This window comes from Bidens hawaiensis, unplaced genomic scaffold (genome assembly GCF_021521415.1).
Source record: "Bidens hawaiensis isolate Kalapana, Puna unplaced genomic scaffold, B.hawaiensis_p1.1 tig00075685_1, whole genome shotgun sequence".
NCBI classification, from domain to species: Eukaryota; Viridiplantae; Streptophyta; class Magnoliopsida; order Asterales; family Asteraceae; genus Bidens; species Bidens hawaiensis.
In genome coordinates, this window is record NW_027503114.1 from 895 (window position 1) to 26,386 (window position 25,492).

The 25,492-nt window shown below is 37.9% G+C and overlaps 1 protein-coding gene across 1 annotated transcript; it reads right to left on the reverse strand.

Moving 5' to 3' along the window:
- Nucleotides 1-1,583: 1,583 nt before the first annotated feature.
- LOC143606592 (putative flavin-containing monooxygenase 1) lies at nucleotides 1,584-3,440 on the reverse strand. The gene is made up of 3 exons (XM_077082312.1): nucleotides 3,054-3,440; nucleotides 2,804-2,979; nucleotides 1,584-2,073 (listed from the first exon to the last, which is right to left on the reverse strand). The coding sequence occupies exons 1-3, from the start codon at nucleotides 3,157-3,159 to the stop codon at nucleotides 1,939-1,941; spliced, it is 417 nt and encodes a 138-aa protein (XP_076938427.1). The 5' UTR covers nucleotides 3,160-3,440; the 3' UTR covers nucleotides 1,584-1,938.
- Between the last annotated feature and the right edge of the window lie 22,052 nt (nucleotides 3,441-25,492).

A 25,492-nucleotide genomic window follows, 5' to 3' on the forward strand; every position in this document is an offset into this window, starting at 1 on the left:
CAATTACCTTTAACGATGATTATACACTGGTTAATTGATGATGACAGAGCCGCCGGCCAAGGAGTGATCAGAACAGGTACTTGAAGATAGATAAAACTTAATTGATTATGGGGGGTTTCGTTGGCGACAGCTAAGAGGTGAAGGTGGTGATTTTAATTGTGTTATGATCGATGTTTGTAAAGATTTTACAAATTAAGGTTTACCGACTCAAGAACGATCGATTTTTATATACTCCAGATCCTAGTTTCCTAATTATAATCGCGTTTAGGGTCGGTCTTGGCTTGTTAAAGATCCTGTAATATCAATTCCAAGTAAAATCCGTGAATTAAGGAGCACGAAATCAAAACGGGTCTATGAATTGCGAGTTTGGGTCCAGCTCAACGGGTTTGGGTGAGGGTTTGGTATAATATCATAATTTGGCCAGATTTTGCAACTAGGTCCCTTAACTTTAGAAGTGGAAAATTATTAAATTAAAACCTTGTTTTAGGGGAAAATGTATACAAATCAAAGTTATTTTGATAAAATGGTTAAATATAATAGACAATAATAATAAAATATTAATGCATCGATAAGCGTGATATTTTGTTGATTAAAATTACCCAATAGCGAAAACGGATCGGTGTAACGGAATATATAAATATTAATTGGAAACCCGAGTTATTGCAGTGGTGGTGGCAGTGGCAATAATGATCATGATGTGGTGTCGAGAAAGTAGGTTGAAAGAAGAAATACAACAAAAAAAACAAAGAGGTGTGAAGAAATTGTTTTGATGTGTTTAGTGAGAATGATTTTTTATGTGTTGGTTGATTATATTCTAGTGAGCAACCAAATAACTCATATTTCATTCTCACACAATGGTCCATTCAGTTTTGTTTGTAATCTACATACTAAATGCTACCTAACAATTAATTGTAGGAATATAGAGGTGTAAAGATATATATGTTATGTTTAAACTAGAAATTACGGAGTTTATTAATATACATTCTCTTGGCTTTCATTGTTTGCCACGGTTACAAAGAAAATGTTTGATAACGAAGCATATTTTTCTTTGACATCAACGTTCGTAGAACACAATTAAGACAAGAATATATATCATCTTAGTTAAAAACAGAAAATTACAAACCCTCACAATATTTATTACGGTAGTTTTTTATTATATCGAGCGACATTAAGTCTCATCTTGAGGATTGCCTCTTTACACACTTTAATACATCTAAACCAAGTCATTTTGGTGTTTACTATGGTGACTTCCATAATCTGGCCATTACTTTACTTAAAAACGAAACATAAATGATAACTTATTAACTTAACAAACTGATTAGTTTTTATTTGTTTAACCCCAACTTGGACAAGCCATGAAAGAATGAGGTTCAGGTTTCAGCATAGTCTGAGGGACCATATGATTGAAATATGTTAGAGAATAGTCCTTTCTTTCTCATAGGATTTATACCTATATCTTTGCATATTTGATCGTTGTACCAAATTTCTATACCACAAAATGACGACTTATAATAGCATTCACCAGATACTTGCTTTATATGTTCGTCCCATCTCTCAACATCCTTCTCCATCTCGTTAATGCCCTTCAGAATATCCAATGATCGCTAGCTGTGGTATCCTAGGAGGAATACATTCCCTGGTAATTATAACTTTATCAGTTTCCGGTGCAAGGTGTAATTTATTATCTATTCAAATGAATATCACGATGACCAACCTGTAAAGACCGATTCGTTGTGAGTTTTCAACGAGGTGACTAAATGTTGGGGATTCGAAAATATCCTTGATTTTCTTTTTACCGTTAAATCCTGTAGCAAATATAACTATGTCTGCTCTTACATGTGTGTTATCCTCGGGGATCAAAACCCCATCTTCATAAAATCTAAAATTTGATGATTTCTTCAACTTGATGCTTTCTTTTTCTAGCATATCGATAAACTTTTATGGGTTTGGCAGATACATAAGCAAACCTGAGTGGAAATCTATTAAAATACTATGTTGTGGCACCATGTTAAACTTGGCGAGCTGAAGACTCGATTTGTTGTATATTTCAAGAAGTCTAGAGACTGCCCAACGCTGTTACACATGGTGATCAAACATTTGCGGTAAATTTTTAAGGATAATAAATGCTAATAATAATATAGTATTATTAGCATAGGGTTAATTTTTTATTCAATGTCTATGTGTAGTTTTTGTTAACTAGATTTCGTCAAATATTGCAGCGCCCGTCCCCTTCAATGTTGGCGTGGATGATAAGTTGGATGAGAGAGACAATCTCTCTTAGGTAGCCAAGTGCGTGCCCGAAGAGGAGAGATTGTTATGAAACGACCAAATTACCATGGGCCCGACCTAGTAGCCCATTCCATAAGCCCGCTAAGAGAACATGTCTTTAGAAACTTGAAGGAAGTTGGGGAAGATATAAGCTGGAGAGATTGTAAGTGAGATTAATATGATGAATATTGTTAGAATGTGACTTCTCTCATCTTCTATTTTGAATTCTATGATCTTCCCATCCCCCTTTCTCTATTGTTTTAAATTTCTTTACTTATAATCATTTACACATCAATAGATTCGAGTTGTTGATATATGAATTACATCATAACTGGTTGTGATAAGATCTAATCATTTCAGAGATTGGGATTGTGAAATGGGAGGGTGGGCTATAGTTGCTTCGCAGGTTGCAAAGCTGATGTGGCACCAGGCAGGGAGGAAGCTAGGGAACTTCTTAGCTAGCCAAGGTGTCATTTTAATAAAACAAGCTACCAATATAGTAAAATAAAGTAAAAAATTCTAACGTTTGTCTTACAAGAGGCGAGAGGAATGTTGCCACAACACTAAGAAGAAAACCTTCATCAGGTTTATGAAACATAAGCTCTCGAAAGCGGCTAAACATGAAATTTTGCAATGAAATTCCCCATGGAAACCAGGTTCCAAACTTCCAGTGATCATGCCTGTACACAATTGTACATGGATGTTCTGGGCCTACGAATTAACATGCACATAATTAAAACTTATAAAATAAGAATGAAGACATACGGTTAAAATTTATAACGAACCATTGACAGACGCGAACTCTCTTGCAATGTCAAGACCTGTTTTCCCAAACCCTACAACCACAACCTTCTTCCCTTTCACGAACTCAACAGCTGTCAAGTTATCCATAGCTGAGTATTCAACGGAGTGTATAGCCTGTCCACGGAAAACTTCTGGGCCTTCTTTGGAAGAGAGTTTTGGTATGTTTGGAACATCTTTAAATCTTCCCAAACAAAGTATCACAAAATCCACGGTGTAAACCTGTTTTATAAGTATAATAATGTAAAACTTGGTGCAATACCAACTTAAGGGACTTGAAAGTTTAGCGTGGAAAGTATAAGGGTGATTCGGTTTTGGTGGTGGCTTGGAGGAAATCAAGAAAATAATAAATTAATTAATTATTTTTGTTATCCTTTATTTATTTAAAGAGTAAAATATGGTTTGTCCTTGTGGTTTGCCCAAATTTGAGGTTTTAGTACAATAGTTTTAAATTTGTAATTTTCGTTCATATGGTTTCATTCACTAGCAATTAAACCCGACCTTACTAACCCCGTGAAGTATGATCATTAAACCTAGAGGTGGCAATGTGAGTAGGTTGGATTTAGGTGATGGGTCAGGATGGGTATGGGTCAGGATGGATTTTTAAAATAGAGGGTTAGAATGAATATTGGTCAAGTGAAGGTTGACATACAAATGGTTTTAAAAACCCCTTAAAAAAATATTCAAAAAAACTATTACAAAAATAATAACTCAAAATATAAATAAAAAATGCAAAATGTAAAATAACTAAAATGTTTCCCACGTCATCCTCGTTCATTTAAAAAAAACGTTTTGTACCGGTTCAGGTTCGAGTTTTCAGGATTTCTTTCGGTTCGGTTTTGTTTTTTTTTTTAATTTTGGTCGGTTTCGGTATCTGCTCGGTTTTGGTTTCTCGGTTTTTTGGGTTTCGGTAATGTTTGTTTTAGTCAGTTTTTTTGGTTTCATTTCGTTTTTTTGTTGTTTCGTGTCGATTGATTTTGTTTTATTTTGGTCGACTACATTTCATTTTTTGTTTCATTTTGGTAAGCTTTTTGATTGCATTTCGCTTAATTTGTTTCGTTTTGGTCAGTTTTTCGGTGTCATATCGGGTTTTTTATGTATCGTTTTAGTCGTTTTTCTATTTCGGTTCAGTTTCGTTTCAGTTTTTTTGTTTCATTTTGGTCGGTTCGGTGATTTTGATTCGTTTTGGTCCGGTTTTGAAAATGCATTTAGTTTTTTTATGTTTCATTTTGGTCAGTTTTTCAATTTCAATTCAGTTTTTTGTTTCGTTTCGGTCGTTTATTTATTTCGGTTCAGTTTCGTTTCTGTTTTTTTGTTTCGTTTTGGTCGGTTTAGTTTTTTGCTTTGTTTTGGTCAGCTTTTCTGTTGCATTTCTCTTTTTTTGTTTCGTTTTGGTCGTTTTTCTATTTCGGTTCAGTTTCGTATTGGTTTTTTTGTTTCGTTTCGGTTGATTTGGTGTTTGTGTTTTGTATTGATCAGCTTTTCAGCTGCACTTCGCTTTTTTTTTTTTGGTTTTCGTTTTGGTTAGCTTTTCGGTTTTATATCGGTTTAATTGTTTCGTTTTGTTCGTTTTCTATTCCAGGTCTGTTTCGTTTACGTTTTTTTGTTTCGTTTTGGTCGGTTCGGTGTTTTTGTTTTGTTTTGGTCATCTTTCAGTTGCATTTCGCTTTTTTTTTTTTGTTTCGTTTTGGTCAACTTTTCGGTTTCATATTGGTTTTTTTGTTTCGTTTTGGTCGTTTTTCTATTTCGATTTAGTTTTGTTTCTGTTTGGTCGATTCGGTGGTTTTGTTTAGTTTTGGTTAGCTTTTCGGTTGCATTTCGTTTTTTTTGTTTCGTTTTGGTGAGTTTTTCGGTTTCATTCTGGTTTTTTTGTATCGTTTTGGTCGTTTTTCTATTCCGGTTCAGTTTCGTTTTTGTTTATTTGTTTCGTTTTGGTAGATTTGTGGAGCTACAAGACAGTTTCAGACACGGCTGGTTGAAGACAGGATGGATGTTGCAGTCTGAAGATCACAGTGCAATCAAGTCTTACAAGAAGGAGCAAACAGAAGATCATCAGTTAAGAGGGAGTCTGTTGGTGCATGTTTTGTAACAGATGATCTTTTGTGTTTGTTAGAATTGAGAGCAACGGTCAAAGGGGAGTCTGTTGGTGCATTTTGTGACCGTCGCTATGCAATTCTGACCAGCGGAGACGTCATAGGCGAAGTTAGAACAACTTCGCCTACTGGCCCAAGCCCAAGCCCGCGAAGTTGGTTTTCTATATATATGTGTGTCTTGTTTAGGGTTTAGTATCCAGAAAGTCAGAGTGTTTTGTGATCAGTTAAATTGTCTAGAGAGAAATAGAGAGGGATAGTCGTGTGGGACGACCCGAGGTAGAGCTCACCTCGGGTCGGTCGTGTCTTTGTTTGTGTTCGGTTTGTAACGTGGTTTGGTTTTATATAAAAGATTTGCAGATTTGTTTATCCCGTTCGTGTGTTTGTTTATGTGTAATCATGTTCTTCGTCTTCTACACCATTAAACGAGTCTAGGAGGATTCCGCACTCCTACACCTCGTGCGGATCTCGTATCGATCAGCGACACCCCGGGGGACCTACAAGTCTTCGACTGTGAATAAAACTCGTTTAGGAAGAGTTGTTGCATCTCAGCCTAGTTTCTGATACTGTGTGTTGGTAACGAGTTAAACCATAGTTTTGCTTTGTCTTTTAACGAGAACTGAAATAACCGCAACCGGACTTCATCCTGATCGTATGTACCATCACCAATAGACCCCCAAATAGCCGAAAAATCGGCTAAGTATGAATACGGTCTTCCGAAGCCATCCCGTTGAAATGAGGAACGATGTTGATGTAAGATGGCCAGTACTTGAAAGTTGGCTGTCCCTGCACTCGTTTCTGTGGAACCAACGGAGATGCTCAGTCTGAGATAGCTGGTCTGAACCGACTGTTAACACCATGAGCTGGGGCTATGTAATTTCTCCTTTGCCCCCAGGGGTTTCCCATACCGCCCCGGTTAACCGGAATACCACAAACTCTTTCGAGCCGTTCCGCCTGATTTACCCTTTCTCGATCCCTTCGGTGTCTGTTAACGGGTTCAGCCCGTCTTCGAATTAGTGGCTCTTCCACTTCTTCTTCATACTGATTATCACCCTCAGCCTCCGGTTCACCAACCTCGTTCTCGGGTTCAACCTCCCGATTTTCTCTAACCCATATGTCAACTCATCGTCAGCTGCCTGAAAACCTTCGTTTCCATTATTGTCTTCACCCTCATCCTCATCTTCAGTCGGAACACTCGATCGAACATCATTAATATTTATCCGAACTCGGCGTATGGGGTTATTGTTTGGAGCAGATGTTCCGGCTTGGTTAAAGTCAAGGTTTAGGTTTCGGTTAGGATTTCGGTTTCGGTTTTGATTTCGGGTTCTGGAGGCACGAGCTGAGTTGTTTTGGTTATTCTGGTTATTGAAGTTTGGTGGCTCAGGTATATTTTCTGGGTGAAACATATTGGTTCGTGGAAGTGGGTCTTGGTTTTGGGTATTGTTCTGGTTCTGGTTTTCGTTCTAATTTTGATTCTGGTTCTGATTTTGGTTTTGGTTCTGGTGCTGGTTTTGGTCTTCCATTTCAGAATTTCTGGTTTGTACTCGGTTCTGCCGAGCTACTCTCTCAATTTCGGGCTCGTAAACTAACGGAGACTGTCGGCCCGAATGGCGGGTGCGCATAAACATGTAATCTGCACAACTAACACAACCCGCGTAAAATGAAAAAATACAAATAAAATAAAATAAAATAAAATTTAAACTAAAAACTGAAAATTAAATAAAACACAAAAGTTAAATAACACGAAAGACACTAAACGCACTAACTCCCCGGCAACGGCGCCATTTTTGATGACCGTCGTTCGAGTCAATCAAAAACCTAATTATTCTAAATAGTTAGAGCAAGTAGGGTATCGTATCACAAGGAGTATGTTGTCAATGTATTCGTGTAACAGATTTCTAATTATGAAGTGAATGATTTTTAGTGCTGATCACACAAGCAATAGTTTGAATTTAAAGAACTAAGCAACGAACAAGTAAACTTATATTAAGCAGTTAACAAAAAAATCACACCCGGGAATTCAAGTAAGCAACCAACAGTTATCTCATGCAACCTAACAGATTAATTATTAACGATTAACTGAAAACTGATCAATCAAACAAAACCTTAGACATCAACAATCACTTTACACATGACACTGGTTATCAAACAGTCCTTGCCAGTGTGACTCAGTTAAGGGCAATCGTATGTTTTATTGTATTTAATCTAACCAAACAGTTATATGACTAATTATCTAGCACCTGGTAACAGATCGTTCAGACCAACGTAAACCTAAACCGACCGAACACACAGAAATACTAAACATCAACAATCATATATCAATCATCAATAACAATACACAAGTGTTCTTAATCACATGAGAAAAACTGTAAAAGGTTACAAACTATACATCCCGGGTGCGATTCTAGGAGATTAGCCGAGCCGAGACATCATCAAATCTTCGATACGGATGATATGGATCATAGATATGGTCTTGACACGAGCTAGGATAGTGGAAATCGCCTCTTGGAGCTGCTGGAATCGCCTATGGTTTGTCAAAACGGAGTTAGGGTTTTCGTTTGATGAAAAAGAAGATATAAACTCAAAATCCCGTCTGCACTCCCGTCGCGGTACGCGACGGGGTCTTCTATGGCCCATCGCGTACCGCGATTGACCAAAAGTCAAACTTTAAATTACTACCCATCGCGGTACGCGATGGGTTCTTCAGCAGGCCCATCGCGTACCGCGATGGGAACCAGTTACAGCAATCTTCATTCTTTTCATCGTTTTGCGTGCTGGACATCCCGGGTCTTCATTCGTGTCACAACAGGTCCAAAATGAGTACTTTAACGCCTATGACATGAAATCCAATTAAACACGTATGAAGTATCGATAGTTCTAGAATAAACAGTTAAAACTAAATAATAAACGAACTAAAACATATAAAAATTAATGGTTTGGATCACCTCCCGGTCTCATCTTACCTAACTATGCTAAGGTACCCAAAGAATAAATTACCTTCCGGACTCTCTAATCACAAAACACCTACGGTGGAAAGGGGTATTCTTATTAAATTTGGTTATAATTCGAATATATAAGAATCTAAAGGAATCTAGGGTAACTCACTCCCGTGCAATCACTACCCAAACCTGCAAAATACCAAAACAGACGACACTTAATTACTGCATGTTATCTCAAGTGGCAGAATATAAAGTATTCTTATACTCTCAATTACCGCTCCTATGGAATACGTTAACAATAAACCATAAACTGGTTGTAAACACACATAAACAACCTAATATTAATCCATACATGAAAGACATTCACAAAGACGCATATGGAACAATAAATTGATCATAAATTAATACCAAATATGCATATGCATCACAACCAAATAAAGTACAAACTTTACCAAGGCATAAACCAATCAATAATTCAAGACCGAAAATAAAACGAGTCTACAAAGTATTCATCCAAACCCAGACAGTATAGAAGTCTAGCCTCTCATAATTAAGAACATAGCAAAATCAAAACAAACAAATCATCTCATCGAATAATAATATATATATGACCTGCTTGCTTGCTTCCTATTTTCTTTTTCTTTTCTTGCTCCCGAGCACCGTCGCACCAACAGGGATGCCCCCTTTGACTTATGTTCCAAATTCTTCCCAAGCTACCACCAACAGGGGTGGCGCCCAACTTGATTCCCTCTTTTTCTTTTTTTCTCCGTGACCTTATTCTTTATTAATTCCTTTCTTTTACTCCAAGTCAAAGGAGCCAACCTAATTAATTATCATTTGATTTATTGGGCTAAACTTCAAACATTAATTCTACCAAGGGTGGCCCATTAACCATAACTTACTACCAATTACCAAACAAAACATTTTGTTTGTTAAGTTACTCAAATGCAATGGTAAGATATTCTCATTTAATAATCATTGAACTAGTAAAACAATATTCTCAAAATACACCGACTAATTAATAAATATTAAGAATAATAATAACAATAATAAGCTAGTAATATATAATATGTGTTTGAGTGTTTACTCGTTTTAAAGTTTAGTTAAAATACTTTATTTTATCCCGTTATCTCTTAAAACCATAATAACTCATACTTGAACCACCAAGAATAATATTCATTAAGAATCTAGTTTAAAAGTACATAAAAGTGTAGAAAATATTTATATAATAATATGCATAATTTAGACCACATCAAATATCCCCATACTTAAACCTTTTCGTCCCTAAAAAAGTATTTTGTAATGGAATCAGAATTCAAGACCGATCTTTAAAACATATAGGTTAATTATTTTTAAGCATAGATAAACGCAAAAACTGCGATTGCCGATATTGTTGTCCACTTAAACCCAGCCACCAGCCTATCAAGCCCCATATCATATTTGTAAGGCCCCGTTACCGGTGCCCTACTTTTGACGTTGGATTTACTCATAAACACAATCCTAAACATCAGAGTGAATTAAAACTTTACGCGAAATATAAAACTTTCATAAAACATTACATATTATATCATAAACATGTCTTAAATAAACATCTTGTCTTTAAAAATCAAACAATAAACATAAAACATCTTGAGTCTTCAGATGCAAAACTTTATTTCTTCTGCCATGTGTCCTCGCTCAAGCCAGCTGTCTCATACTACTGACATGTGTGCATACTAAAAGTCAACTACGCTGAGTGAGTTCTAGTTAATCACACATCATACAATACGTACACTTACCTTCAATCATGCATCCGAAGATACATAATAATTACTTTACTAATTTACTTTCATAACATAACTTCATACATACGTGCATACTTTATTACTTTCATACTTTATATTTATTGACCATTCTATCTCAGATATTATTAGGGTCTGATCTCTTCTTTTTCTATCTCAGATATTATTAGGGTCTGATCCCTTTCTTGTCTATCTCAGATATTAGAACGTCTGATCCCTCTTTACTTCTCTATCTCAGATATTATTAGGGTCTGATCCCTTTCTTCTTTATCTCAGATATTATTAGGGTCTAATCCCTTACTTCTTCATCTTAGTACATTCTGTCTTTACATACCCATAACATACATATGCATTCTTTACTTATTCATACATATTTATATGTTGTACATATATCTATCATACACATTCATCCATTACATACATACCTCCCTTGTAAATACGTGCAATATCCGAAGATCGTTCACGTACCGACAAGCTTTCGTTCACATTTAAGATATACATAATTAACATATAAATCATACATGGCATACACTTACCATTTAAGTTAAGTGTATTAACTATCACATCGAGTATGCACACAGCCCCGAAAACATAACAGGGAAACGGGGCTAGAAACTCACCTGAATGCGGTTACGTTCACCGTTTATGGTTATTCCTTTCTTGAGCTGTGCACGACTAACTGTATAACGATTACACGTATCAATTAAACAATCAATACCCATATCGTGTTTCTAGTTTAATTGTTACTCTCAACGAATGGGGGTCCGGGGGCAACTCCCCTGACAACGGGGTTCTAGGGGTGGCAGCTCCTAGCGGGGTCCAAGGGGCAAAGCCCCTGGCTGGGGTTAAGCTGCTATTTAATTCCATTAACTGGCTTAACACATTTTCCATTAGAATCTTAAATTGTTATTTACTTATATAACTCATTCGTTATAACGAATTATGCCTCATTCGTTAACTGATTCGTTATCTTACATGTCTGATTCGTTACCTGATTCGTTATTCCGGTTCGTTATCTTAACATAGTGAATGGTGAGTAACGAATCATCTGATTCGTTATCATAACGAATTGGCAAGTAACGAATCACCAGGTTCGTTATCTGGTTCGTTACCCTAGTTCGCTAGCCTAATTCGTTATCTTGGCATGACGAATTAGTGAACTGATTCGTTATCTCAACATAACGAATGGGTGAGCCAATTCGTTATCTTGACAGAACGAATGGGTGAACCAATTCGTAGTCTGGACATAACGAATTGCATCAATCTTATCCAACTTTGACTCGGAGATCAAAGTCAAAATCGTCAAGAACAGTAAACGGTCAACAGATCCCCTAAATCTGCAATTAACCTTCGATACTTAACGAAACAACACAAATTTGGTACCATTGGATTCGTATTCTCAGCGCCAACAAACCCCAATTCATCAACCATCCAAATATTAGGTTTTAAAGGGTGTGATTTATGCATATATAGGTACGGCTCGTTTATCAATCGATTAAACCATCAAATATTAACCAGTTTCAGTAAGATTTGTTGTGTTGGGTTCGTTTTTATCATTCTCCTACAGATCTAAGATTTCCCAAACAAATCCTAACCTAAATGAACGATTTCTAATTATAAACGTACCTTAAAGGAGTCGAACTACGAACACGGTCTAGTCTTGATGTTGGTTTGGCTTGTCACGACGTTCCAGCACCAACAAGCTCGGGTTTTTGCCTCCGGATCTTGGTTCGGGTTATAGGATAGTGTTTGTGTGTGTTTTCCAAGGTGTAGGCTATGGTGTAGAGATGGATAAAAATGAAAAGGACTAGGGTTTAAGTGGTATTTATACTCCCTTAGCCCATGGGCCTAAGGCTCATTCCATCTTTTATTCTGTCTTCTAAAGTCCAAGCCCACCCTCTCATAGTTTATTATCTAAACTGATACACGAGACACTATTAAATAAACGAAACTTATTTTATTAATCTTATCAAAAATCAGGATGTTACAAGTCTTCCCTCCTTAAAGAGATTTCGTCCCCAAAACCTAACTTTTACATAAACAAATTCGGGTAAAACTTGCGCATCTCATCCTCAGCTTCCAAGTAGCATCTGAACCCTTGCGATGCTTCCATATCACTTTCACTAAAGGTATAACCCTGTGACGAAATTGTTTCTCCTTGCGGTCAACTATCTCGATTGGTTGTTCGATGTCATTCAACTGCTCATCAACCTTGATGTCCATTAATGGCACATGAGACGTGTCATTAGTCAGACATTTTCTCAGATGAGAAACATAGAAGGTTGAATGAATTCCTTCTAACTCTTCAGGCAAATCCAGCTTATAAGCCACCTCACCTACATGGTCTAAAATCTTAAACGGTCCGATGTACCTCGGACTCAACTTCCCCCCTTTCTAATGCGAATGATCCCTTTCCAAGGCGGGACCTTGATCATCATATTGTCTCTAATGTTAAACTCAATCGGTCGTCTCCGCTTATTAGCAAACGACTTTTGGTGATCTTGAGCCGCTTTCATTCTCGCTTTAATCTTATCTAACTTTGCAGAGGTTTGTTGAACTACTTCTAAACTTCCCATTTCTTTCTGACCAATTTCTCCACAACACACGGGAGTTCTACAACATCTGTCGTAAAGCATTTCGAATGGCGGCATTCCAATACTTGAGTTGTAGCTGTTGTTATAGGATAACTCTGCCAGATGCAGATGATCATCCCAACTTCCTACAAAGTCTAAAACACAAGCACGTAGCATATCCTCAAGGGTTTGGATCGTCCTTTCAGACTGTCCGTCGGTTTGAGGATGATACGCCGTACTAATGTTCAACCTCGTTCCCATAGCTTCATGGAATTTCTTCCAGAATCTTTAGGTAAAATGTGTATCTCTATCTGACACGATCGATAACGGTACTCCATGTTTAGATACAACCTCCTTGATGAACAAACTTGATAACGTCTTTGACGAGATGGCCTCTCGTATTGGCAGAAAGTGAGCACTTTTGGTCAAACGGTCCACTATCACCCAAATGGTATCATGATGTTTAGCTGTACGGGGTAGCTTAGTTATGAAATCAATGGTGATGTGTTCCCATTTCCATTCTGGTATCTCCAAAGGTTGCATCTTCCCATAAGGCTTCCGGTGCTCTTCTTTGACTTGTAAACAAGTTAAGCACTTACTGACATAATCTACTACATCATTCTTCATCCCTGTCCACCAGTAGTCTCTTTTTAAATCTTGGTACATCTTTGAAGTTCCTGGATGAACTGAATACCTTGACTTATGAGCTTCATCTAAGATTCGACCCCTAAGATCTCCATGGCGTGGAATCCACAAGCGGTCAAACCTAGTCTTAACACCATGCGTGTTTTCGATCAATTCGTCTTGCTGACCCAGGATCCTTTCTTTCTTTATTAGCCCTTCGTCTATCAGCACCTCTGACTGCACTTTGATGATTTCTTCAAAAAGACTTGAATTCATAATCAACTGGTATGAATTCACTGTTGCAAGGACTTCCTCAATCTTACGTCTTAGCGCGTCGGCGACCACATTAGCTTTACCATGGTAGTACTTAATATCGCAGTCGTAATCCTTTATCAATTCTAACCACATTCTCTGCCTCATGTTCAATTCTTTCTGCTCAAAGAAGTACTTTAAACTCTTATGATCTGTGTAGATGGTACACTTAGTACCATACAGATAATGCCTCCATATCTTAAGAGCGTGCACTACTGCTGCTAGCTCTAAATCATGCGTCGGATAAGTACCTCATGGAATTTTAACTATCTAGACGCGTAAGCTATCACTTTTCCTCGTTGCATCAACACGCAACCTAATCCACGATGCGAAGCATCAGTACAAACAACCAGATCCTCTTCACCGTCGGGTAAAGCAAGTATTGGAGCTTGCGTGAGTCTTTTATTCAATTCCTCAAAAGTTTCTTCTTGAAACTTTCCCCAACTGAATACTACCGACTTTCGGGTTATACCGGTTAACGGTGCGGCTATCTTGGAGAAGCCTTCAATGAATCTCCTATAGTAGCCAGCTAACCCTAAGAAGCTTCGTATATCAGTCGGATTCTGCAGAGTCTTCCAATTCATTATCGCCTCAATCTTAGCTGGGTCCACGGTAATCCCTTCAGGATTTATCACGTGACCTAGAAATTGCACTTCTCGCAACAAGAACGCGCATTTCGAAAACTTAGCATACAACTTCTCTTCTTTCCGAACTTCCAACACTTCACTCAGATGCTTGGCATGATCAGACTCGCTCTATGAATAAATCAGTATATCATCGATGAAGACGATAACTGACTTATCCAATATCAGCCGACACACCCTATTCATCATGTCCATAAATGCTGCAGGAGCATTCGTTAGACCGAATGACATCAAGAGGAACTTGTAGTGTCCATACCGCGTCCGAAACGCTGTCTTAGAGATGTCTGCCTCTTTCACTTTCAATTGATGATAGCTTGATCTGAGATCTATTCGTGAGAAACAATTTGAACCTTGCAGTTGGTCAAACAGATCATCAATCCTTGGCAAAGGATATCTATTCTTTACCGTAAGCTTATTCAACTCATGATAGTCTATGCACATTCTCATACTTCCATCCTTCTTTTTCACGAACAACACCGATGCGTCCCACGGGGAAACACTTGGTCTTATGAAACCTTTGTCGAGGAGTTCTTGCAGTTGGGACATTAGTTCTTACATCTCTCATTTCTTTTGTCTCGGCCGTAGCGTTGACAAAATACGCCAGGTAGGCACCACACCCTCGCCTTAACAAAACCTCAGCTTTTATCATCGAAATGACATTAAGCCCAAAACTTTCCTTATCACCATAAACCGTCACCGCACTACCATCCAAGGACTTTAACCTTATTATCCTGCTCTTACACACTATCGAGCCTCATACTCAGACAACCAATCCATTCCCAAAATCACATCGAACCCTCCTAAGTTCATAACATACAGGGTAACAGGGAACTCATGCCCCTCTAACTCTATCTTACAATCCTTAACCATCCTCATTATTTTAACTGAGGTATCACTAGCGGTTTCTACTATAAAGGTTTCAGACACTCGGCAACATTTCATTTTAGCTACTTTACTAAATGGTGTGGCTATAAAACTTTTGTTCGCACCTGAATCAAAAAATACTGAAGCGGAAATATCGTTTACTAGAAACGTACCTGTCACGACATCCGGGATCTGCTTGGCTTGCTCTTGAGTCAGCATGTAGGCTCTAGTTCTTGGTCTAGCCCGATCAGCATCCTTCTTTTCAACTCCTCCAGTTTCACTGCCCGTGCAAGCCCTCGCTAGGTGGCCAGTCTGATCGCACCTATAACATGCGAGCTTTGCATGGTAATCTTGAGCAAAATGCCCCACCTTCCCACACTTGTAACATGCATTTGACCCTAACCGGCATTCCCCTCCATGGGATTTCCCACACTTATGGTACACATCAGAACCAGTGCCCCACTTGCACTCTCCACCGTGCATCTTACCGCAGGTCTTGCACGACTTCTTTTCCCACACCTTATGTTTCTTGTCTTTGGAGTTCCATTATTGAGTACCTGGTCGTTTAGCATGATTGACCCACTTCTTATCTTTCTTCTCTTCTCCCACCACCAAATCGTCCACTGCCAGTTCTTCATAAACCATCCCTGCGAGTTCGACAACAGAGTCAAAATTGGCAGGTTTATTCGCCCTGACTAGCATGCGAACATTCTGTGGCACTCCCCTCACATAGCATTTGATCCTCTTAGCCTCATATCGGGTACCAACCTACACATTCGGTTGAACTCCGTGGTATACTCACGATGTGTCATCGTTCTAGCTTTCAGGTTAAGGAACTTCATCTCTACCCTCTCAACTTCGGCGTAAGCACAGAACCTCTTCATAACTAACTCTTTCAGATCCTCCCACTTCATTGCATTGATCTCCTCTGGACTCTTCCTCTGCTCAATCGATTCCTACTAATACATTGCCTCATCACCAAATGATTGGGTCGCATATCCCATAGCTTGATCGGGACGGCACTCGCGAATGCGGATAACCTTGTCCATAGTGGTTATTCATTGGAGATTAGCGATTGCGTCTCCCAAACCAGTTAGCTTCGGTAGGTTGCAACCTTTAAATGACTTGTAGTTGCACCCACCTAGGCCTCTCCTCCTATCATCGATTTTCATAGATTTAACCACACTCGAGGCCTCCCTCTCCCTTCCATCTTTCTTACCATCTCCTCCCTCCCTTTCAGTGGTTCTTTCACGGCCTCCAGCAGACCCTTCAGGATTCAAGTTCTTCACAACAGTGGCTACATCTTGAACAATAGCTACTTGAATTGCAGGGTCAAGTTGAAACCCTTCGTTGTTGTTTGTGTTTCGCCCAGCTGCGCTTCCTTCATCTCCGGTGTTGGAAGCTGTTTCTACCAAAGGTTGTCGGACACGACGAGGCCTTCCACGACGTCCAGTGCGGCCTCCTACTCCAACAACTGACCTAGATCCAACCATCATATTCTGAAAAGGAAAACACAAATGTCATCACTCAAGGAACTATTTAGTACAAGGATAGTAAGGCTAACAGGAAAACACAAACGTCATCACTCAAGGAACTATTTAGTACAAGGATAGTAAGGCTAACAGGTCAGCTTGGAAAAATTTTATTTCCATTAACTGGCTTAACACATTTCCATTAGAATTTTAAATTATTATTTAATTCTCTAACTCATTCGTTATAACGAATAACGCCTCATTCGTTACCTGATTCGTTATTCCGGTTCGTTATCTTAACATAGTGAATGGTGAGTAACGAATCATCTGATTCGTTATCATAACGAATTGGCAAGTAACGAATCACCGGGTTCGTTATCTAGTTCGTTACCCTAGTTCGCTAGCAAAATTCGTTATCTTGGCATGACGAATTGGTGAACTGATTCGTTATCTCAACATAACGAATGGGTGAGCTAATTCGTTATCTTGACAGAACGAATGGGTGAACCAATTCGTAGTCTGGACATAAGGAATTGCATCAATCTTATCCAACTTTGACTCGGAGATCAAAGTCAAAATCGTCAAGAACAGTAAACGGTCAACAGACCCCCTAAATCTGCAATTAACCTACGATACTTAACGAAACAACACAAATTTGGTACCATTGGATTCGTATTCTCAGCGCCAACAAACCCCAATTCATCAACCATCCAAATATTATGTTTTAAAGGGTGTGATTTATGCATATATAGGTACGGCTCGTTTATCAATCGATTAAACCATCAAATATTAACCAGTTTCAGTAAGATTTGTTGTGTTGGGTTCGTTTTTATCATTCTCCTACAGATCTAAGATTTCCCAAACAAATCCTAACCTAAATGAACGATTTCTAATTATAAACGTACCTTAAAGGAGTCGAACTACGAACACGGTCTAGTCTTGATGTTGGTTTGGCTTGTCACGACGTTCCAGCACCAACAAGCTCGGGTTTTTGCCTCCGGATCTTGGTTCGGGTTATAGGATAGTGTTTGTGTGTGTTTTCCAAGGTGTAGGCTATGGTGTAGAGATGGATAAAAATGAAAAGGACTAGGGTTTAAGTGGTATTTATACTCCCTTAGCCCATGGGCCTAAGGCTCATTCCATCTTTTATTCTGTCTTCTAAAGTCCAAGCCCACCCTCTCATAGTTTATTATCTAAACTGATACACGAGACACTATTAAATAAACGAAACTTATTTTATTAATCTTATCAAAAATCAGGATGTTACAAGTCTTCCCTCCTTAAAGAGATTTCGTCCCCAAAACCTAACTTTTACATAAACAAATTCGGGTAAAACTTGCGCATCTCATCCTCAGCTTCCAAGTAGCATCTGAACCCTTGCGATGCTTCCATATCACTTTCACTAAAGGTATAACCCTGTGACGAAATTGCTTCTCCTTGCGGTCAACTATCTCGATTGGTTGTTCGATGTCATTCAACTGCTCATCAACCTTGATGTCCATTAATGGCACATGAGACGTGTCATTAGTCAGACATTTTCTCAGATGAGAAACATAGAAGGTTGAATGAATTCCTTCTAACTCTTCAGGCAAATCCAGCTTATAAGCCACCTCACCTACATGGTCTAAAATCTTAAACGGTCAGATGTACCTCGGACTCAACTTCCCCCCTTTCTAATGCGAATGATCCCTTTCCAAGGCGGGACCTTGATCATCATATTGTCTCTAATGTTAAACTCAATCGGTCGTCTCCGCTTATCAGCAAACGACTTTTGGTGATCTTGAGCCGCTTTCATTCTCGCTTTAATCTTATCTAACTTTGCAGAGGTTTGTTGAACTACTTCTAAACTTCCCATTTCTTTCTGACCAATTTCTCCACAACACACGGGAGTTCTACAACATCTGTCGTAAAGCATTTCGAATGGCGGCATTCCAATACTTGAGTGGTAGCTGTTGTTATATGATAACTCTGCCAGATGCAGATGATCATCCCAACTTCTTACAAAGTCTAAAACACAAGCACGTAGCATATCCTCAAGGGTTTGGATCGTCCTTTCAGACTGTCCGTCGGTTTGAGGATGATACGCCGTACTAATGTTCAACCTCGTTCCCATAGCTTCATGGAATTTCTTCCAGAATCTTTAGGTAAAATGTGTATCTCTATCTGACACGATCGATAACGGTACTCCATGTTTAGATACAACCTCCTTGATGAACAAACTTGATAACGTCTTTGACGAGATGGCCTCTCGTATTGGCAGAAAGTGAGCACTTTTGGTCAAACGGTCCACTATCACCCAAATGGTATCATGATGTTTAGCTGTACGGGGTAGCTTAGTTATGAAATCAATGGTGATGTGTTCCCATTTCCATTCTGGTATCTCCAAAGGTTGCATCTTCCCATAAGGCTTCCGGTGCTCTTCTTTGACTTGTAAACAAGTTAAGCACTTACTGACATAATCTACTACATCATTCTTCATCCCTGTCCACCAGTAGTCTCTTTTTAAATCTTGGTACATCTTTGTAGTTCCTGGATGAACTGAATACCTTGACTTATGAGCTTCATCTAAGATTCGACCCCTAAGATCTCCATGGCGTGGAATCCACAAGCGGTCAAACCTAGTCTTAACACCATGCGTGTTTTCGATCAATTCGTCTTGCTGACCCAGGATCCTTTCTTTCTTTATTAGCCCTTCGTCTATCAGCACCTCTGACTGCACTTTGATGATTTCTTCAAAAAGACTTGAATTCATAATCAACTGGTATGAATTCACTGTTGCAAGGACTTCCTCAATCTTACGTCTTAGCGCGTCGGCGACCACATTAGCTTTACCATGGTAGTACTTAATATCGCAGTCGTAATCCTTTATCAATTCTAACCACATTCTCTGCCTCATGTTCAATTCTTTCTGCTCAAAGAAGTACTTTAAACTCTTATGATCTGTGTAGATGGTACACTTAGTACCATACAGATAATGCCTCCATATCTTAAGAGCGTGCACTACTGCTGCTAGCTCTAAATCATGCGTCGGATAAGTACCTCATGGAATTTTAACTATCTAGACGCGTAAGCTATCACTTTTCCTCGTTGCATCAACACGCAACCTAATCCACGATGCGAAGCATCAGTACAAACAACCAGATCCTCTTCACCGTCGGGTAAAGCAAGTATTGGAGCTTGCGTGAGTCTTTTATTCAATTCCTCAAAAGTTTCTTCTTGAAACTTTCCCCAACTGAATACTACCGACTTTCGGGTTATACCGGTTAACGGTGCGGCTATCTTGGAGGAACTTGTAGTGTCCATACCGCGTCCGAAACGCTGTCTTAGAGATGTCTGCCTCTTTCACTTTCAATTGATGATAGCCTGATCTGAGATCTATTCGTGAGAAACAACTTGAACCTTCGATACTTAACGAAACAACACAAATTTGGTACCATTGGATTCGTATTCTCAGCGCCAACAAACCCCAATTCATCAACCATCCAAATATTTGGTTTTAAAGGGTGTGATTTATGCATATATAGGTACGGCTCGTTTATCAATCGATTAAACCATCAAATATTAACCAGTTTCAGTAAGATTTGTTGTGTTGGGTTCGTTTTTATCATTTTCCTACAGATCTAAGATTTCCCAAACAAATCCGAACCTAAATGAACGATTTCTAATTATAAACGTACCTTAAACGAGCCGAACTAAGAACACGGTCAAGTCTTGATGTTGGTTTGGCTTGTCATGACGTTCCAGCACCAACAAGCTCGGGTTTTCGCCTTGGGATCTTGGTTCAGGTTATAGGATAGTGTTTGTGTGTGTTTTCCAAGGTGTAGGCTATGGTGTAGAGATGGATAAAAATGGAAAGGATTAGGGTTTAAGGGGTATTTATACTCCCTTAAGCCCATGGACCTAAGGCCCATTCCATCTTTTATTCTATCTTCTAAAGTCCAAGCCCACCCTCTCAAAGTTTATTATCTAAACTGATACACGACACACTATTAAATAAACGAAACTTATTTTATTAATCTTATAAAAAATAGGATGTTACAATATTTGATGATTAGTTCAAGTATTATCAATAAACCTAAGGTTCTCACACCTAAAGAGTTATAGATTCACTTACCCCCATCTTAAGCATAACCAAGACAATTTAAATCGGGTTGAAACAGACTGGTTCAACCCATCACCGTAAGCTAAGAACCCTTTAATGGTAAAAAGAAAATGCACTTAGGTGGAAATATGGTCAAATGAGGTCGTACGAGCATGCCCTAAATATTATTGAACTTTGCCCTATGTATTCCCTAAAAAAATATCCCCTTGGTAACACTTAAAGTCTCAGTCCCGTCTAGTATGTGCACTTTGGCCTCTTTTTCTATTTTTGAGAATGCTCCTTTGACATTTTACAATACATCACTTTTCTCATTCATTTGCTCTTCGGACCAATTCTTGGAATACTTATAACTTGCATACTTTTTTTTCTTTTTCTTTATCTCTTTTTTTTTGTGCTTTTAAGCATCTTTAACCTATAAATATAACTATTTTCTAAGCTCATATAAAAAAAAATAGACATGGCGGGGCGCCACCACTCGTTATTTACTTTCATAAATAGAGTGTCGTGCTAATTTTAAGTGCATTTAATTCTCACCACCTCAAGGTAGTCATATTACGGTAATATTCCCTATGCCTTATTGAATTTTCAGCTTCACTATCCCCCCTCAAAATGAGAACCCACAAGGTTTACGATTATTAGGTTTATTAATAATAATCAAGGGTAACTTTTCAAAGCTAGTTGAGCCTACCAGCATATCCCAAGTGTAGTGTGTTATCTTTTATTTAATCTCATATATAATAGTAGTTTTAAAAATCAATCTCAAATTTTTCTATAATTTTCCATTATATGCAAAAGAATTCGTTAAAAATTTGGGACATATTTCAATTTTTTTTTGTAATTTTCGGATATATATATATATATATATATTATTTTTTATGTTTTTTTATTTTTTCTTTTTTTTATCTTTTTGATTTTTTAATTTTTTTTTTGATAAAAGCCTCAATTTCCCATCCCTACACTTAATGTCACATTGTCCTCAATGAGACAGGAAAAGACAAAAAAATAAAGCAACATTCAAATATAAGTAAAGTGGAACAGACTCCCCTGGTAAATATGACGATATTGCTTGCGAGTCATGTCCCGTGCCCTCCAATTCGAACGAAAGCCTCACACTCCAGTGCTCTCTACCAAGCTGTCACTTACGAGCGAAAGCGACAATCAATAAGCAAATAGCCTCCCCACACTTGAATGAAACCATGTATCATCAATCATCCAATAACTTCCCAGAGCCACATGAAAGCAAAAACAGAAAACACACGGCTAGTAAAAGAGAGCAACCCAAAAATAAAAAAAACAAAAACATACTACCAGGGTTACCTCCCGGGAAGCACTAAGTTTACAGAATAGTCTTCAGCCAGACTCGCTCCCGAAATCTAAATCAGGAGACTTTTCTATTATCCAAACCCGGTCTAACCCGTTTAGTTCCACCCATCCAACATTTTTAATCAAATAACACATAGTGAAACTAAAAAGCATTTTAAAACATTCAAACGGGTCGGACCACCAATACTTAAACTTACCTAGACCAAACCTAATACGTGACATATAATGAATAAAATGGGTATATTTGCATTTTAGTGTTGTCATATAATTCTTAATGTACCATTTTGAACCCTCAAAACATGTTGATCCAAGAACTTTTGCTTCCTCTTCTGTGGCTTTGTCGATTTCGGTGGCGATTCACTATCAAGTTCCTCCGCAAACCTTCTAACCTACACATGATGAGGCGACTCAACTACCACCATATTCTGATCCTCCTAAGTTGACACTTCCTCTTCCTTTTCTTCTTCTGATAACTTTTTGATATCCATCGTTGGCTTCCCCATGATTAGTGTTTCTAAATAGATAAGATCGCCAACAGGGTCAAATTCTTCATGTTCTTTAGAAACTAGTAAACCCACCAATTCATCTCCAAACTCATCCTCCCAAGATTGTGCATGCTCCTCCTCTTCGTCATCTTCCATCTGGTCAAGTGGCTCCACAACGGCATCTTCGCTCAGATCCGTGTAATCAGGTATCTCCAACTCCATCTCTTCTATCACGCCCTCATCATCATCATTCTAGAAGTCATCATCCGTTTCATAGACGGCTTCGTGCTCCTTGTAAGAAAATCTCTTAATTTGATATCTAGCACTTATCTCGTCTAACCTAGCTTCGAATTCCTCTATCTTACGGAGTCTTTCAAATTCCATCAACTTATCAAGCATGGCTTCGAATTCCTCTATTTTACGGATTGTTTCTATTTCGATCAACTTATCAAGCATGGCTTCCAATGACTTAATCTTTTGGAGTCTTTCACGTTCCTCTTGTTCGACTCTTTCCAACATCATCTCTTTCCAACATATTCGATATAAAATACTCCTAAGCTGACTCGATCTATTAAACATATTAACTAGACTCGATAAAATAAAAGACAAACTAAATTATACTAAACACGACTAGACACGCTTAATCTAAGCCACGGACACACAAAACACACCACAACTCAAGATACAAACGACCAATCAATCAATTAAGCTCAATCAACGCTAGTTTCGCTATAGCCTAAGTATCCCCGACAACGGCGCCAAAAACTTTATGTGCAAAACACGATCTATTAAAAACCTAACTAAACCTGGACACTCTAGTTTTAAATTTATAAATCTAGACTATCCTAATGCTAGATCACTAGACATGCAAGTGTACCTATCAACTGTAGTAAAGTCTAATGAAGTCCGGATATCGAACCCAAAGGACACTAGCGACACCTAAACTAAACTTTGACTAATAACTTAAATAAATAAATTTAATTGATTTTTGTCATTTTAACTATTAAATATAAACTAAATAATACATACTCTAAAACTAGACACAGACAAATCGGTTTAGAACTCAAATAGGGTGAAACAACTACCTAGGCAAAGAATCCTACTAGTCAACTCGTAAACTCTCGGAATTGGATTTATGAATGGTACCGAATTCTAAAAATATGAAACTTAAGGAATACCTAAAGTACGCTAGATCACCTCCCGGTCTCACCAACAATACCTAAGAACCCTAAATATCATGTAAAACTCAAAGGTTTAATGGTTTGAATCACCTCCCGGTCTCACCTTACCTAACTATGCTAAGGTACCCAAAGAATAAATTACCTCCCGGTCTCTCTAATCACAAAACACCCTACGGTGTAAAGGGGTAATCTTATTAAATTTGGTTATAATTCGAATCTGTAAGAATCTAAAGGAATCTAGGGTAACTCACTCTCGTGCAATCACTACCCAAACCCGCAAAATACCAAAACAGACGACACTTAATTACCTCTCAGTCTCTCAAGTGGCAGAATATAAAGTATCTCTAAACTCTCAATTACCGCTCCTATGGAATACGCTAACTATAAACCATAAACTGGTTGTAAACACACAGTAAACAACCTAATATGAATCCATACATGAAAGACATTTACAGAGACGCATATGAAACAAAAAATTGATCATAAATTAATACCAAATACACATATACATCACAACCAAATAAAATAAAAACTTTACCAAAGCATAAACCATTCAATAATAATCCAAGACCGAAAATAAAACGAGTCCTACACTGTTGATTTCAAAATCACGCGATGGCAATATTGTAAATTTCATCAACTATGATCCACTGCTCCCATCGATTCCGTACGCCTTCACTATCACCGTTCATCAATTCGTCACCGTCCAACGATTGTATTCACCGTCGCGACCGTCGACGTTACAGTCGTGAACACCATCTTCCTCCGTTACGAGTTGTTCACAGGTTAGTTTATCAAATTGATCAATTGAAATTGAAATTGATGAACTAATTGATCAATTAAACTTTGAAATTGATACAGTTAATCATCAATTTGAAGTTTCAGTTATCAATTTTGAGTTTGAGTTCTGGGTTTTAACATTGAACGTATTAACACTAACCTAAAACGTATAAACAGAACGTATAAACTTTTTGTACTGAACTTTTAAAGTTTAATTGATTTTTGTTCTGAACGTTTAAACAGAACGTATAATACGTTTAAACAGAACTTCTAAAGTTTTGTATAGAACTTCTAAAGTTTTTGTATAGAACTTCTAAACCTTTTGTTAGAACTTCTAAAGTTTTGGTACAAAACATCTAAACTTGAACGTTTAAAGGTGTTAGTTTTGGTAAGAACGTTTAAATTTGTAGTTTTGATCAGAACGTATTAGTTAAACGTTTAAACTTTTTGTTCATTTTTGGTCAGAACGTTTAAACTTTTTCTTCATTTTGGTCTAAACTTTTTACTTTAGAAGTTCTAGACAAAAAATTTAGAAGTTCTGTACAAAAAGTCTAGAACGTTTAAAGTTTTTGTGCAGAACGTTTAAACATGAACCCTAATAATAGCTCAATTAAGTGTATTATTATGCAATTTCATAATTGATTGATGATTCTAAAGCCTCCCACACATCAATTCTATTGATTAAATCAACAATTTTTTATCAATTTGAAGATTTTTATTGTTCAGTGACGTTCTTTTCAATTTTGGGTTTTGACTTTTGAGATTTCATACTGTAAGTTGTGATTAGAGTTTAGAAATTGGATTAGATTGAGCGACAAGTTCCGAATTTGGATCAGAGACGATTTGTAATCGACGAATTTTGATCGCGAACTACTGTTGGGTTATTTACGAAATTGCCACCGCACGTTTTTTAATCAAACGCTCTGGAATGTCGCGTACCTAATGTATGATAAGCCATTATTGTACGTTAACTCACCCATATATATATATATATATATATATATATATATATGTGTGTGTGTGTGTGTGTGTGACCGGCTTGCTTGCTTCCTATTTTATTTTTCTTTTCTCGTTCCTGAGCACCGTCTTTTTTGGAATCGTTGATACATATGTTATGTTACGATGGCTTCGGTTGAGAGAGGTTTGTCGTAGATCATAGTTCTGTAGCGAAGCTAGGCTGTTGAGTTTGAGCTATGAGTTCTGACCTGAGCTAGTCTTTCAGATTAGGCAGGGAACATGAGGGGGTGCCCCCT